The following is a 17,757-nucleotide window of genomic DNA, read 5'->3' as shown; positions in this document are numbered from 1 at the left end:
AACCACTGCGCCACCAGGGAAGCCCTTGAGCATCTTTTCATGTGCTTAGTGACCATTTGTATATATTCTTTGGAGAAATGTCTATTCAAGTCCTCTGCCTATTTTGCAGTTGTGTTGTTTTGTTATTGTTGAGTTATAGTTCTTCATAAGTTCTGGATATTAATCCCTTACCAGATATATAATTTGCAAATATTTTCTCTATGGGTTGCCTTTTGACCCTGTTGGTGAAGTCCTTTCATGCACAAAAGTTTTAAATTTTGATGAAGTCCAATTTACCTGTTCTTTCTTTTGTTGCCTGGGGTTTTGGTCCATTAAGTTTTGAGTATGCATCTTGATCCTCATTTTAAAAAAAATTTTACCATTTAAAAAATTTGAAGTATAGCTAATTTACAATGTTGTGTTAGTTTCAGGTATATAGCAAAGTGATTCAGTTATACATATATATGAAATACGTATGAAATTCTTCTGAAAAATAATATATATATATATTTTTAGATTCTTTACCATTATAGGTTATTACAAAATATCGAAGATAGTTCCTTGCACTATACAGTATGTCCTTGTTGTTTACCTATTTTACATATAGTAGTGTGCATATGTTAATCCAAAACTCCTAATTTATCCCCTTCCCCCCACTATCCCCTTTGGGAACCATAAATTTGTTTTCTATGTCTGTGAGTCTGTTTCTGTTTCGTAAATAAGTTCATTTGTATCATTGTTTTAGATTCCATATACAAGTGATATCATATGATATTTGTCTTTCTCTGTCTTACTTCACATAATATGATAATTTCTAGGTCCATCCATGTTGCTGCAAATGGCATTATTTCATTCTTTTTTATGGTTGAGTAATAGTCCATTGTATGAAATATTCCATTCCACTCCTCATTTTACTTCTTAACTTTAGGTACTGCTGCCTGGGGTTAATCTAGGTTTCCTGGAGCCTGAAGTATACACAATTTGGGAAGTTTAATGGAAAAATACAAAAAATGTTATCTTTATAAATTTTTACTAAATTTTATAATCATGGTATCACTCGTGAGGACACCTCCTGGAAGGAATCACATGAGCCTCATTAGCTTCATCATTAATTGGTCTTTACAGTGACCACTACCACTTTCTTCTTCCCTCCTCCCACCATTTCTAACAATTCAGAAAGTGTGTAGGGGATTTGCAAGCCTGTGCGACATCACTGCAAATATAAATCATAGTTGAAAGATCAGTGTATGGAAACATTAGCATAAGAAATGTCTAGTTAAAGAATACCAGAACAGGGATTCTCTGATAAACAGCTTTAAACTATTGTTTGGTAAACCAGAAAGAACTGGGGTTTAAAGTATCTAGGTCATAATTCTAGCTCTAACTGGTTTTTAAAATCTGTGCAACTCAACCTTTCTAATCTTTAATATGTGTAAAATAAGAGACTTGAAGTTCTCTTCCAGCTCTAATCCTCACAATTATTTTTACTTCCAGCTCATTCCTCTACTTGCTTTCAGTGACTGTTCCCCTGCATCAGCCTCTACTCCTGCTGTGCCCAAATTCTGCATTAAAAGCCCACTTCTCAGGTATCATTCCCTTGGGCCTGATGCTTCCATCTATGGATTACAACTACTTCTCAAGGATAAGTTCTATCATGTCATAGATGACAACCCACCTAGACAGATGCTTCTTTTCACATACCGATGGCTTCTGGTCTTCTCACGTAAGCAATACTTACCTTCTCTTGTTGTATTCAAATTTGATTACTCTTTTTTGTCTTTTTTTTTTTAACATCTTTATTGGAGTATAATTGCTTTACAATGGTGTGTTAGTTTCTGCTGTATAACAAAGTGAATCAGCTATACATATACATATATCCCCATATCTCCTCCCTCTTGCGTCTCCCTCCCACCCTCCCTATCCCACCTCTCTAGGTGGTCACAGAGCACTGAGCTGATCTCCCTGTGCTAAATGTGATTACTCTTATTACCTCTCCTATTCTATATTCAGTTGCAACTGAAATCTCCACTTAGGCGTTCCACAGGCATCTCAAAGATAACACGTTCTACCTTGAATTTATCACCTTCCCCCACCTCTTCCTCCTTCTCCAGTCCCTGTCTCAGGGGGAGCCCCTGACTACTCTCTCCTCCTCAGCCCCAGTGTCCTTTCTATTTTATCTTATGGTTGTTTCAGATCCATGCATTTCTTTTATTCTCACTGCCATATTTTAGGTCACTGGTCCATCCTCTCTTACCTGAGTAAGTGCAATAGCCTCCCAGCTAACTATTCTCCATGTCTACAAAGTTGCCCATGTAACCCATTTTCCACAGTCACAAGAGTTAACGTTACTAAACTGTGAATGTGATTATTTCAGTCACCTGCTTAAAGCCCTTCAGTAGGTCTTCATTGCCTTTAGAATAAAGTCCCAACCTCTTTATCAAGGCAAATAAGTTCTCCCTCCCGAATAATCTTGCTACATACTCTGCCTCATATTTCGACATCCCATCAAACCCTTTGCTTCAGCCATATCATACCACTTGCTGTTCCCTAAATGGGTTATGCTCTCTCTCATCCCCAGGGCTTTGCCCTTGCTGTCCTCAGAGCCAGAAGTCCACATCTACTATCTCTCTTAATCCGAAGAACTCATCCTTCAGGAGTCCATTCAGACATGACCTTTTCACATGTGTGAAGCCTTCTCAACACTCCAAGGCTGGGTTAAGGGCCCCTCTCGTGAGTTCCTTTAATTAACACTTACCACACTGTATTGCACCTTATTACTTGTCTGTCTTTCCCACTAGACTGCTAACAGAGACTGATTCTTAGTCATCACTGCAGCCTCAGCACCTGGCACACAATAGGCTTTTGAGAAATATTTCTGCATAAACCATCTCACGGGAGATATAGGTACTAAACAAAGATTTCTTGCCTAACTAGCTTTTCCTCTTTTCTCTCTTATTGCACAACTTCTTTACTGAATTTTTTTAAAGTGTGATTCTGAGTGATGGGATTATGAGTGTATTATATTAGACTTTATATTTCTATGTATCATTCATAATTAAATAGAATTCTGTATCAGATGACCTGTTTTATCCCACTGTGGTCAGGTAGAACTATTTGATTCATGGAATGACACTGGGTGTCTATTGAGCAGAGTATTTAGAAAAAGGCTCCTCCTGGGCTATGCTGTATAGCAATGGCAGGAACTCTTGTGATGGGGTTCAGAGTGAACTACTAGTGGACCAGAGTTGCAACCTTTAACTCCCAAGTTAGACCGCGAAGGGGCTGATAACACTCTTCAGAGGATGCACTTGAGGGATGAACAAAATTGGTGACTCAGTTGAGGCTACATGTTGGTCTTATTTCCAGTCCTATATTCTTTCCACTATATCATAGAGACAAAAACAAAAAACACCTTCTTTGCCCTAGCAAAAGTTAGCTATAAAAATTTAGGGAAACTTAGGAGCATTTGGAGCACACACACTTCTGCATAGAATATAAAGGACACGAGGGTTCTAAAATCATTGTGAATATTCCATGCCTAGAATTTGATGAAATAACCCACCTTCTAATTCTCTTTAATTTCATTTAATCATTAGAGCTTAAGAAGGGAGCAAAATTTGCATGATATTTGTTTCTGGCTATCTGCTCCATTCAGGACCTTGGAACTAGACAACTTATTTTCTGAAAGTTCTGTTAGAGGGAAGGCTGAGTACTTAGCATCTGGGAAAAGAGGTAGCCAATTTCAAAATTCCTTTCTGGAATTCCAACAGTTCCAGAAGTATTTCAAGATCCTATTTGACCTTCATCTTGTACGTTTAGATTTTGTTACAAATACTTTAATATGGCCCCCAATCGGATTTGTTAATAATATCAGATTTATATGGTGGTTAGTTGCATGCTAAAGAGAAATTGCATATTATAACAGGAGAGGATTCAGTCCTGCAAAACTGCATGACAGCATATTTTTTTTAAATAGGCACGATTCTATATTTTTAAAGTTTGTGTTAAGAATGCTCTAAAATGACTGATTTACTTCAACAGAGGACACTACGTTAAAAAAAAAATTATTTGACCTGCAGAAGTAGAGATGTTAGGAGAAAATTAGTAGGAAATAACACATTTAATAAGGTGAAAATGCACAAGTAATGACACATTTTAGCCCAGCTCCAAATCCTTAAGGACATCTTGTTCAGCTTCTGTTTTCCCCTTTACTTGCAGCCAAGTAGATTTCATATATAATTGTCTGGGGCTCCATTAGACTGGGAAGAAGTAGTGGTGCAATGCTGTACCAATTGACTGATGAAATGTGTCCTCTCCACATAGACACTTGATGTTGAATGAGGGACAGTGCCTGGCACGTAGTCGGTCAGCCTAAGGCACTCTAACAATCATGTTTGTGTGAGTTTGGAAGGAAGGGTCTGGGTAGGGGGTATCGGATTCCCCGCGACTTCATTACGCACGTCTCCGGTGCTGAGGCCATCGTTGGGAGGGAGCGGGATGTGAGTTTGCCGCTTTTCTTGGGGAAGAGCCACTTGGGCCCAGCGCACGCGATGATGCACGTGGAAAGGCTCGGTAAATCGGCACGCGCTCTACACACCGAAGGTGACCACGGCCCAGTTTTTTCTGGCACGCGCGCGGCACACGATCCTTACCACGAGCCGGCCGGAGCTCGGGGCTCCCCGCCGCAGGGGTAGACACTGGCTGCGAGCCCTGCAAGAGGAACCCGCGCCGGTCGTCCGGCTGCGGGGCAGGCGGCGGCGCGGGGCGGAGCTTGGCTGCGGGGAAATGACGTCTCCACCCCGCGCGCTCCGCGAGCCCTGGTAACGGCGGCTCCGCGGCTCCCGCGTCCTCCTCCATGGTGCCCGCCTTCCCCCGCAGCAGCCCGCCCAGTCTCCTCCTCCCTCCGCACCCCCCTAGGCGGCTGTCCCTCTGGGTGTCGGGTGGCAGCGGGACCTGCGGTGCCACGCTGCCCACGTCTCCCCTCGCCAGGCGCGAGCTGAAGAGAGGGTGAGAGCGGATAGGGCCCGGGGCCGCCGCCGCACCCCGGGCATCAGCCCCGCGCCGGTGTCGCCCGCGGCTTCGGGCCGGCGGGGCAGCCCCGTCCCTGGACGGCGGTGACTCGGGGTTCGCGGGCGGGGGGGCGCGGGCGGCCGCGGCTGGCGGGCGCCGGGTGTCGGGTCCGGAAGCGTCCGCCCCGGCTTCTGCGCCCCCGTCGCCGTTGCTCGGCGGGCCGCCCCCCGAGCGCGGGCACTGGTGCCCCGGCCGGGGTCTGCCGGGAAGATGGCGACCCCGGGCATGAGCTGGCAGCAGCACTATTACGGCGGCTCGGCGGCTGGGGCGGCCAAATTCGCGCCCTCGCCGGCCGCCGCGCAGCAGGCGGGGCACTGCATGGACTACAGCCAGGACTTGCACCTGAAAATGAGCAAGAAAATCGCCCAGCTCACCAAGGTAAGGGAGCGGCTGCGGGGTGGGCACTGCGGAGACGCCGCGCGGGGCCCACCTGCCGGGTTGGGAGGCTGCGCGCCCTGCGCCCGGGGCGAGTTGAAAGGGGGCTGTTTTGGGGAAGCAACAGCCAGAGGCTTACCTCCTGTAACCGTTCAAACTTCGGTGCAACGCCGGTGACGTTAATTTAAACTAAATTAAACCCGACAGCAAAGCTGGGTTTATGGGACTTGCCCCCCGCAACCCTTTTGGGGTAAGCCAGCACAGAACAAATTAGGATCTACTTCTTTTACGGCACAATAATGAATCACTTTAGTTTTGCTCTCGTTTATCTGCCAAGGCTCCACGAGGCTTTACTGTAAAAGTACAGTACCGTATTTACCCAATATCCGGAGTCTTCGAATTCCATCAGTATCTTTCACTGGTTACGTAGTTAAGGGGAGAATAAACCCTGCTGAGCGATGTAGGAGGATAAAACATACCTAGCGTGCCATTTTCAGGATTTAATGAGTCATTCCTTATACTGACAGAATGTCAAACAAGGCTTTTTAGATGAATCATGTGTCTGCATTTACTTAAATGTTTCAATCTATCAGAAGATAATTTTCAAAGGGCAAATACGCCCGCAGATTTGGCCAATTGTAGTTTAGAATCGTCTTTGGATGGTGAGCTTTTTTTCTGCTTAAGGAAATGTTGATAATGAGAAACAGTTGGTATCTGTGAAGCAGGAGCAACTTAGATCAATTACATTGCTCTCTTTAGAGCTCAGGAGCAATCTTTCAATACCCATTACGTGAGAAGTGATTCGTGGTTTCTGAAAGCTAGTAGAAGTGATAGACCTTAGTTTAGTGTTTAAGTGGAGTTGGCTAACCACTTGTTAGGGGTGTTGGTATGTGAAGAGAGGCTGGCATTGTGGGGTTTGCTACTAGATAACCTCTGAAGTCCGACTCTTTCAACTCCAAGTAATTTTGCTTGTTGGTGTTTGTTTTATGTCAGCACCATCTCAGAGGTTGCTACGTGTCCAGTTTTTACTTTTTCTCTTTTGACTGAGGGTCCCCAAATTCAGAGAAGGGAAGGCCCAAGAAGGAACAGTAGTATACCATCAGAGCATTTACACATTTGGGAGCTAAAAGCCAGGCTTTCTGAGATCATGTTTGGTCTTTAGAATACTGATGTCCAGAGTGAAGCACATGTATATTTATTTGTTCTGATTTTCTCTTATAGTGTGTCCAAAACATCCATTATTTTTGTTTTAGGTTGTAACCCTCTAGGGCCCTGCTGTAAGTCATAGAAACACTCAGTAAGCTGGTAGTGGAACTACAATTTAACAAATGAAGTTTCTTTTCTCTCCAGCAAACTACTTTTCTTTTTACTTATACTTTTTCAATTTCCTGTTCTTTTATCAGAAAAAAAAAATCACAACTGTGAAATGTTGGAGTACTACTGGAAGTGGCAATCACTTTCTTTACACTACCCACCTCAAACCTAACAAAGCAGGAGGCTGCCCTCTTGCCAGCGCTCTCGTCACGGCTTGAGTGCTATATCTAATCTTTCCTGAGTATTACTGGACTCTGATTTAGTGTTTATAGTTACAGTCTCTAAACACTCACGCCACCTTTCTGCTAAGTGCCTCAGACATTTAATCTCACACTAGAGTTTCTCAGCCTCGACACTACTGACATTTTAGACTGAATAATTCCTTGTTGGGAGTGGGCAGGGCTGCCCTGTGCACTATAGGATGTTTAGCACCATCCCTGGTGCTACCTAGCAGCTTCTACTTGTAGTCCCCACATGCACACACAGTAGTGACAATACACATGTCTCCAGGCCAATTTATGTTGCCAAATGTTCCCAGGGGAGGGAGGGGCAGGTGGAGAACCGCTGATTAACACTGAAATACCCCACCCCGTCTCTTAATCTCTGTTACTAAGACAATGCAGGAGAATGGAACAGTCTGATAATAGGGCTGTGTTTCAGCCAACACCCTTCAGTTTCTGAAACATACAATAAGACCTGCTTGCTTTAGGTACCAACTTGGAAACTGTCAGTTTTATAGTCACATATGCTTATGGTAAATACCATAAGAATGATATCATGAGTAATATATTGACTGATAGAAATTTTACTGCTATCTGCTTTATAGAGTTTTCACTCATGAAGAGTTTATTAATAAATTCACACCAGTAGAGGTTTGTTAATAGAACTATGTTTGGAACTTGGCAATAGCTTGTATTTCAAAATTAGACATTATAAAGGTAACCATTAAAATAAGATTTTATTTCTTTTGGAAATGAGTCAGCAGAACTCACCTCTTCAATGTTATTGTTAGCATGGCTTGGGAATCTGACACACTGTCTTGAGTTAAAACTCCTGCTCTACCATTTTTTTTTTTTTTTTTTTTGCTGTACGTGGGCCTCTCACTGTTGTGGCCTCTCCCGTTGCGGAGCACAGACTCCGGAGCGCAGGCTCAGCGGCCATGGCTCACGGGCCCAGCCGCTCCGCGGCACGTGGGATCTTCCCGGACCGGGGCACAAACCCGTGTCCCCTGCATTGGCAGGCGGACTCTCAACCACTGCGCCACCAGGGAAGCCCCAGTTGTTGCACTTTTGATATAGTTTAGTCCAGTTATCACTTACGGATGTAACTAGTATAAGGTTGGGTATAAGGTTGCAAAGAGCAGGAACAGTTGCTTTGTGTTCTCTGTGCTTAGCATCAAACCATTCTTAAAAGTCTTCTTTTAATATCAAACTTATGTGTCTCCTCCCAAGAACTGCCCTGACCAACCTGGGCCTTTTTGGGTTTGCCTTACTCTGAATTACTGTAACATTTATTGTCTGTACTTCTTATTTGATACTTAATAATACACATTTGCACACCATTTATTGTGTTTATAAGTATACTTTGTTTCTCTAATTTGGCTGTAAGTTCCTCAGCTGTAGAGACTATATATTTCATGTAACCTTAATATGAATGTTTTGCACGTAGTGTTTTAAAAGCTTAATTAATATTTATTGAAGATAATGATGTACCACGTAATTTTGTTATATAGTAGAGTAAGTCAGTAAATATTTTTGAGGAGTTGTATCTGCTATTCTTCTGGATTAATGCTAGATCATTTCAGCTGAGTTAAATTACTCTTAAATATTTAAATATTTGGCTTCCCCTTAAACTGCTTCAAAAAGCTATATATTATTTTTGATGCAAAAATAAAAACATAAAGCGCTTTGTCTAAAATATAAATATTATTTATCATTTCAAAAGGAAGATAATTTATATGCCAGATTCTTAGCAAATATGCAAAAATAGTCTTTTGATCATTTAATATTAACTCTGCTTTTACTATATTCAAAACCTGAATGTGTTTATATAATACCAAAACCAGTGAAATTTTCAAACAATTCTGTTTTCTCTATGTTAACTTCAACTGATTTCTCACTAGTTGGTTTGTTTGAATTACCTAAATACTGTTTCATAATAATATTTAGTTTTGGTTATGACTTGGATTGTTTCAGCTTGGCATATACCAAACGTAGCATCTTTTTTTCCCTCCTTTGTTACATTGCAGCTTTGTCATTCTATTACGCAGCAGCTTAGGTGGGCACAAAAGCATGATATGCTATTAATCAATTGTCTAAAAACTTATAAATCGACTGCCTTTAGAGTTAAAAGGTTTAGAGCTGGAAGAAACCATAGATTCTTACCAGCCTAACCCTCTCATTTTACAGGTATGGAAGTTGAGGGTGTAAAGTAATTTGAAGACTATATAGCTTGTCAATGGCAGATCTTGGATTCGAACCCAGGTCTCTGGAATGGTCTAGGAGAGGGGCAGCCATACTAGCAGGTCTCTTTTTGCTGTGTATGCCTTCCTTCTAACTAATACTACCCACTCAGCTCCTAAGAGGCCACGGAGTTTTTTCCCCATGTTGGAACTATGTTTTGCTTACCATTTGAATCACAGACCTGATGAGAGTGAAACCCACCTGCCTCTTCCATACACTGCACAATTTCTGGATATGTGGGTTGTACAGTTTGTGACTGTGGCTTTGGTAGATTTGTAACAGCTATTTTTTTTTTATATTCTCAGATAAATGTTATAATATTTTCATGTGTTTATTAACAGCTTCAGTCGTTCCAGACTTTAAAAATTCTTTAATTAGGTTGATTTAGATACTGTCATACTTGGTCAGAGTTACTACTATGTGGTTATTTTAATTATTTTTCTTTTGATTGCTTGCTTTCTTAATTGGATTGTTGCTTAAGTCCCGTTTCTGAGGGCAGTATGTTGGAAGTTTTCCAATTTTTCTCCCCCTGACCCCTCTCTGTCTTATTTGTTTATGAAAATCTTGTGCTGTCTTCTAAATTGTCAACCTCTTAAAAGTATGAAGGATAAGGGTTCAGCAAAATTTGATTGAAACAATTTGTTTATTTTAATTAATAAGTAAATTTCTATGCTTTCTTAAAATTATGAGTATTTCTGAAATTTTCATATCTTAAATTTGAGATGAGAATGGAGTAACCTGGGTCTGTAAAGCCAGTTAACTTCCAAATGACAATAGGAGGTAATGGGGGTGGGGTAAGAGTGGTAAAGTACTGTTATTCTGCCCTTTCAATTTATGTTATGAGATTAAAAACCTTTTTTATCTGTGAGCAAATAAACTTGAATATTATGCCATGAAAATGGGATTGATGTGAATAATAGAAATTCTTTTTTTTTTTTTTTGCGGTACACGGGTCTCTCACTGTGTGGCCCCTCCCGTGGCGGAGCACAGGCTCCGGACGTGCAGGCTCAGCGGCCATGGCTCACGGGCCCAGCCGCTCCGCGGCACGTGGGATCTTCCCGGACCGGTGCACGAACCCGTGTCCCCTGCATCGGCAGGCAGACTCTCAACCACTGCGCCACCAGGGAAGCCCAATAATAGAAATTCTTAATTCCATATTTGTTTTTTCATCGGAGAAGGTTTCTATCCTTCAGGCTACTTTTGAATGAAACCAACAGTGAGTCTATTGGAATTGGTGTCCCCCATCCCTTTTGGGAGACAAACACCTGAGGAGAGATGGGAGAAAATTGCTAGATGAATTCAGTGTTTTTTTTTTTTTAAATAAAAACTGTTTTATAAATATGTGGGGAAAATACTACTTTCAGGTGTGCTCTGAGCCATAAAGGTTTTGTTTTTTTTTTTTTTACTTTAACTCCATAACTTAACGGTCCTTTAAAATATTTTGGAAAATAGTCTCTGACTGTCAATCAATTAATATATAGAAATGAATTTTGGAAACACCAATCTTTGCAGGTTGAGGATCACCAGTTATGGTCAGTTAAGTTTGGTATACTTAACATTTGAGACCAGAGCAAATATTTTAGAAAATAAACCTTTTATTTTTAGCTTTCTATTAAACTACAGCAGTGAGTACTGTCATTTGTAGGCCTCAAACTTATTTCATTAATGATTACATCTGTCTTTCCTACCAAAACTTTAACAAGAATGTATAAAAAGTAGTGAAGTTGAATATGTGAAAAATTTTTGTCCTATATCTTTTATTACTGTCATTTTGAGATATAAAGGGAGGCTGAGGCTACCAAAGGACCTATAGTGGATGGAAAAACAAGACTTAGTGATTAACCATAATACTTGGGATTTGGATAATAGACTCAGCTACGCGGTAACACCTTATTTATTATAAGGGAGATAGTATTTTAATGACTTTTAAAAATTACTAATCTGTATTTCTTTAATTGTACATCTCTGTTTTGAGGTTTAAGAAGGTTTGAAAATAAAATGTTCATAAAGTGCATTACTAGTATTTAATTATCAATAAAATTGCTAATTTTAGTAAAATATAAAGATAAATCCCTATTCAAAATTGTTGGATAATGAATTATTTTAGTTAACAAGAAGTTAACCATAGGGATTAATGATTTTCTACTTTCCAAAATAATATACTTACATTCAAGTCATACCATTCATAAATTATGTAGAGTCCTTTATCACTTCCAGATCCTTGTTGATAATCAGTATATTTACAGATTAGGCCAGACATATACCAGTCCTTTGCCAAATGCTGAAACTTTATTTGTGAATAAATTGTTACTTTCTTTCTTTTTTTTTTTTTTTTTGCGGTACACTGGCCTCTCACTGTTGTGCCTCTCCTGTTGCGGAGCACAGGCTCCGGACGCGCAGGCCCAGCGGCCATGGCTCAGGCCCAGCTACTCCGTGGCATGTGGGATCTTCCCAGACCGGGGCACGAAACCATGTCCCCTGCATCGGCAGGCGGACTCTCAACCACTGCGCCACCAGGGAAGCCCTACTTTCATTTTTTATTTGCCATGTCTCTCTTCCTTATAAAATGAAGTGCGGAGTTTGGATAGTTACATACTCTATATATTGGGCTTTCCGGTTGGAAAGATTTTGTTTATTCTGCTAAATGTGTGTCTGAGTGTTCACAGGTATTTGCATTTTTCATCCTGTTTCTCCTTAAGCACAGTTTTAACAGAATCTCATTTCTTTCAGAAAACATTTCATAACCAAAACACTAAATAGTATTCTATTCATTTTTTTTTCTTTTTAAAATTTTTATTGGAGTATAGTTGACTTACAGTGTTGTGTTAGTTTCAGGTGTGGTGTACAGTAAAGTGAATCTGTTATACATATATATATATATATCTCCATTCTTTTTTAGATTCTTTTCCTTTATAGGCCATTACAGAGTATCAAGTAGAGTTCCCTGTGCTATTCAGTAGGTTCTTATTAGTTATAAATTTTATATATAGTACTATGTATACGTCAATCACAGTCTCCCAATTTATCCCTCCTCCCCCCTTGCCCCCTGTCTGTTCTTCGATCTTTTGCCTAGTGAAGCACTATGTAAACAAAGTACAAGTAATTTTGAGAGGAAGTTGTGTATTCGTGTATGTTTAATATAATGATCTACTCAGAGCAACAAGAGAAGATATACTTAAATATGACTAAAATAGAGCATGTAGATCTAAAAGGTTGGTAAACTTTTGTTGACTGTCTAGTCCTTGAAAGATACTGTGCTGGGCACTATTAATTAACACTATCAATTTATAGTACCGTTTTTAGCCTATATATTTTTCTCATTTTTTTCTATAGACTTTTTTTTTTAACAGCACGTTCTTATTAGTCATCAACTTTATACACATCAGTGTATACATGTCAATCCCAATTGCCCAATTCATCACACCACCATCCCCACCCAACCACAGCTTTCCCCCCTTGCTGTCCATACGTATTTTCTCTACTTCTGTGTCTCAATTTCTGCTCTGCAAACCAGTTCATCTGTACCATTTTTCTAGGTTCCACATATATGAGTTAATATACGATATTTGGTTTTCTCTTTCTGGTTTATGTCACTCTGTATGACAGTCTCTAGATCCATCCACGTCTCAGCAAATGACCCAATTTCGTTCCTTTTTATGGCGGAGAAATATTCCATTGTATATATGTACCACATCTTCTTTATCCATTCATCTGTCGATGAGCATTTAGGTTGCTTCCATGACCTGACTATTGTAAATAGTGCTGCAATGAACATTGGGGTGCATGTGTCTTTCTGAATTATGGTTTTCTTTGGTTATATGCCCAGTAGTGGGATTGCTGGATCATATGGTAATTCTATTTTTAGTTTTTTAAGGAACCTCCATACTGTTCTCCATAGTGGCTGTATCAATTTACATTCCCACCAACAGTGCAAGAGGGTTCCCTTTTCTCCACACCCTCCCCAGCATTTGTTGTTTGTAGATGTTCTGATGATGCCCATTCTAACTGGTGTGAGGTGATACCTCATTGTAGTTTTGATTTGCATTTGTCTAATAATTAGTGATGTTGAGCAGCTTTTCATGTGCCTCTTGGCCATCTGTATGTCTTCTTTGGAGAAATGTCTGTTTAGGTCGTCTGCCCATTTTTGGATTGGGTTGTTTGTTTTTTTAATATTGAGCTGCATGAGTTGTTTATATATTTTGGAGATTAATCCTTTGTCCATTGATTCGTTTGCAGATATTTTCGCCCATTCTGTGGGTTATCTTTTTGTCTTATTTATGGTGTCCTTTGCTGTGCAAAAGCTGTGAAGTTTCATTAGGTTCCATTTTTTAATTTTTGTTTTTATTTCCATTACTCTAGGAGGTGGATCAAAAAAGATCTTGCTGTGATTTATGTCAAAGAGGTTTCTTCCTAGTTTCCTCTAAGAGCTTTATAATGTCTGGTCTTACATTTAGGTCTCGAATCCATTTTGATTTTATTTTTGTGTATGGTGTTAGGGAGTGTTCTAATTTCATTGTATTACATGTAGCTGTCCAGTTTTCCCAGCACCACATATTGAAGAGACTGTCTTTTCTCCATTGTATATCCTTGCCTCCTTTGTCATAGATTAATTGACCATATGTGTGTGGGTTTATCTCTGGGCTTTCTGTCTTGTTCCATTGATCTATATTTCTGTTTTTGTGCCAGTACCATATTGTCTTGATGACTGTAGCTTTGTAGTATAGTCTGAAGTCAGGGAGCCTGATTCCTCCAGCTCCGCTTTTTTCCCTCAAGACTGCTTTGGCTATTTGGGGTCTTTTGTGTCTCCATACAAATTTTAAGATTTTTTGTTCTAGTTCTGTAAAAAATGCAATTGGTAATTTGATAGGGATTGCACTGAATCTGTAGTTTGCTTTGGGTAGTATAGTCATTTTCACAATATTGATTCTTACAATCCAAGAACATGGTATATCTCTCCATCTGTTGGTATCATCTTAAATTTCTTTCATCAGTGTCTTATAGTTTTCTGCATACAGGTCTTTTGTCTCCCTAGGTAGGTTTATTCCTAGGTATTTTATTCTTTTTGTTGCAATCGTAAATGGGAGTGTTTCCTTAATTTTTCTTTCAGCTTTTTCATCATTAGTATATAGGAATGCAAGAGATTTCTCTGCATTAATTTTGTATCCTGCAACTTTACCAGATTCATTGATTAGCTCTGGTAGTTTTCTGGTGGCATCTATAGGAGTCTCTATGTATAGTATCATGTCATCTGCAAACAGTGACAGTTTTACTTCTTTTCCAATTTGTATTCCTTTTATTTCTTTTTCTTCTCTGATTGCCGTGGCTAGGACTTCCAAAACTGTGCTGAGTAATAGTGGTGAGAGTGGACATCCTTGTCTTGTTCCTGATCTTAGAGGAAATGCTTTCAGTTTTTCACCATTGAGAATGATGTTTGCTGTGGGTTTGTCATATATGGCCTTTATTATGTTGAGGTAGGCTCCCTCTGTGCCCACTTTCTGGAGAGTTTTTATCATAAATGGGTGTTGAATTTTCTCAAAAGCTTTTTCTGCATCGATTGAGATGATCGTGTGGCTTTTATTCTTCAATTTGTTAAAATGGTGTATCACATTGATTGATTTGCGTATATTGAGGAATCCTTGCATCCCTGGAATAAACCCCACTTGATCATGGTGTATGATCCTTTTAATGTGTTGTTGGATTCTGTTTGCTAGTATTTTGTTGAGGATTTTTGCATTTATATTCATCAGTGATATTGGTCTGTAATTTTCTTTTTTTGTAGTGTCATTGTCTGGTTTTGGTGTCAGGGTGATGGTGGCATCGTAGAATGAGTTTGGGAGTGTTCCTTCCTCTGCAGTTTTTTGGAAGAGTTTGAGAAGGATGGTTGTTAGCTCTTGTCTAAATGTGTGATAGAATTCACCTGTGAAGCCATCTGGTCCTGGACTTCTGTTTGTTGGAAGATTTTTGTGTGTGTGTGTGTGTGTGTGTGTGTGTGTGTGTGTGTGTGTGGTATGCGGGCCTCTCACTGTTGTGGCCTCTCCCGTTGTGGAGCACAGGCTCTGGATGCGCAGGCTTAGCAACCATGGCTCACGGGCATAGCTGCTCTGTGGCATGTGGGATCTTCCCGGACCGGGGTACGAACCCGTGTCCCCTGCATCGGCAGGCGGACTCTCAACCACTGCGCCACCAGGGAAGCCTTGTTGGAAGATTTTTAATCACAGTTTCAATTTCATTTCTTGTGATTGGTCTATTCATATTTTCTATTTCTTCCTGGTTCAGTCTTGGAAAGTTATACCTTTCTAAGAATTTGTCCATTTCTTCCAGGTTGTCCATTTTATTGGCATAGAGTTGCTTGTAGTAGTCTCTTAGGATGATCTGTATTTCTGCAATGTCTGTTGTAACTTCTCCTTTTTCATTTTTAATTTTATTGATTTGAGTCCTCTCCCTCTTCTGCTTGATGAGTCTGGCTAATGGTTTATCAATTTTGTTTATCTTCTCAAAGAACCAGCTTTTAGTTTTATTGATCTTTGCTATTGTTTTCTTTGTTTCTATTTCATTTATTTCTGGTCTGATCTTTATGATTTCTTTCCTTCTGCTAACTTTGGGTTTTGTTTGTTCTTCTTTCTCTAGTTCCTGTAGGTGTAAGTTTAGGTTGTTTATTTGAGATTTTTCTTGTTTCTTGAGGTAGGCTTGTAGAGCTATAAACTTCCCTCTTAGAACTGCTTTTGCTGCATCCCATAGGTTTTGGATTGTCGTGTTTTCATTGTCATTTGTTTCTAGATATTTTTTGATTTCCTCTTTGATTTCTTCAGTGATCTCTTGGTTATTTAGTAACGTATTGTTTAGCCTCCATGTGTTTGTGTTTTTCACATTTTTTCCCCTGTAATTCATTACTGATTTCATAGTGTTGTGGTCAGAAAAGATGCTTGATATGATTTCAGTTTTCTTAAATTTACTTAGGCTTGATTTGTGAACGAAGATGTGATCTATCCTGGAGAATGTTCCGTGCGCACTTGAGAAGAAAGTGTGATCTGTTTTTTGGATGGAATGTCCTATAAATATCAATTAAATCTATCTAGTCTGTTGTGCCATTTAAAGCTTGTGTTTCCTTATTAATTTTCTGTTTGGATGATCTGTCCATTGGTGTAAGTGAGGTGTTGAAGTCCCCCACTAGTATTGTGTTACTGTCGATTTCCTCTTTTATAGCTGTTAGCCTCTTTTATAGCTGTTGCCTTATGTGTTGAGGTGCTCCTTTGTTGGGTGTGTGTATATTTATAATTGTTACGTTTTCTTCTTGGATTGATGCCTTGATCATTATGTAGTGTCCTTCCTTGTCTCTTGTAACATTCTTTATTTTAAAGTCTATTTTGTCTGATATGAGAATTGCTACTCCAGCTTTCTTTTGATTTCCATTTGCATGAAATATCTTTTTCCATCCCCTCACTTTCAGTCTGTATGTGTCCCTAGGTCTGAAGTGGGTCTCTTGTAGACAGCATATACATGGGTCTTGTTTTTGTATCCATTCATAAAGCCTGTGTCTTTTGGTTAGAGAATTTAATCCATTCACATTTAAGGTAATTGTCGATATGTACTTCCTATGACCATTTTCTTAATTGTTTTGGATTTGTTTTTGTAGGTCCTTTTCTTCTCTTGTGTTTCCTCCCACTTAGAGAAGTTCCTTTAGCATTTGTTGTAGAGCTGGTTTGGTGGTGCTGAATTCTCTTAGCTTTTGCTTGTCTGTAAAGCTATTGATGTCTCCATCGAATCTGAATGAGATCCTTGCAGGGTAGAGTAATCTTGGTTTTAGGTTCTTCCCTTTCATCACTTTAAGTATGTCATGCCACTCCCTTCTGGCTTGTAGAGTTTCTGCTGAGAAATCAGCTGTTAACCTTATGGGAGTTCCCTTGTATGTTATTTGTCATTTTCCCCTTGTTGCTTTTGTTTTTTCCCTTGTTGCTTTTAATAATTTTTCTGTGTCTTTAATTTTTGTCAATTTGATTACTATATGTCTCGGCATGTTTCTCCTTGGATTTATCCTGCCTGGGACTCTCTGTGCTTCCTGGACTTGGGTGGCTATTTCCTTTCCCATGTTAGGGACGTTTTTCAGTATAATCTCTTCAAATATTTTCTTAGGTCCTTTCTCTCTCTCTTCTCCTTCTGGGACCCCTATAATGCATATGTTGTTGCATGTAATGTTGTCCCAGAGGTCTCTTAGGCTGTCTTCATTTCTTTTCATTCTTTTTTCTTTATTCTGTTCTGCAGCAGTGAATTCCACCATTCTGTCTTCCAGGTCACTTTTCCATCCTCCTGCCTCAGTTATTCTGCTATTGATTCCTTCTAGTGTAGTTTTCATTTCATTTATTGTATTGTTCATCTCTGTTTGTTTGTTCTTTAATTCTTCTAGGTCTTTGTTAAACATTTCTTGCATCTTCTCGATCTTTGCCTCCATTCTTTTTCTGAGATCCTGGATCATCTTCACTATCATTATTCTTTTTTTTTTTTTTTTTTTTTTGCGAGACGTGGGCCTCTCACTGTTGTGGCCTCTCCCGTTGCGGGGCGC

At 39.8% G+C, this 17,757-nt stretch overlaps 1 protein-coding gene across 1 annotated transcript in view; it reads left to right on the top strand.

Annotated features, from left to right (window-relative positions):
- The first annotated feature begins 4,798 nt into the window (after window positions 1-4,798).
- FAM184A (family with sequence similarity 184 member A) overlaps window positions 4,799-17,757 on the top strand; it is a 120,098-nt gene continuing 107,139 nt past the window's right edge. The window contains exon 1 of the mRNA XM_029223297.1: window positions 4,799-5,427. Within this exon, the coding sequence (XP_029079130.1) occupies window positions 5,260-5,427 (168 nt within the window). The 5' untranslated portion in view covers window positions 4,799-5,259. The remainder of the gene's footprint in view (window positions 5,428-17,757) is intronic.

Source organism: Monodon monoceros, unplaced genomic scaffold (assembly GCF_005190385.1).
Source record: "Monodon monoceros isolate NGI ecotype Baffin Bay Population unplaced genomic scaffold, NGI_Narwhal_1 Super_Scaffold_15, whole genome shotgun sequence".
NCBI classification, from domain to species: Eukaryota; Metazoa; Chordata; class Mammalia; order Artiodactyla; family Monodontidae; genus Monodon; species Monodon monoceros.
The sequence above is the reverse complement of the archived record's forward strand: the minus strand, read 5'-3'. Positions and strand labels throughout refer to the sequence as shown.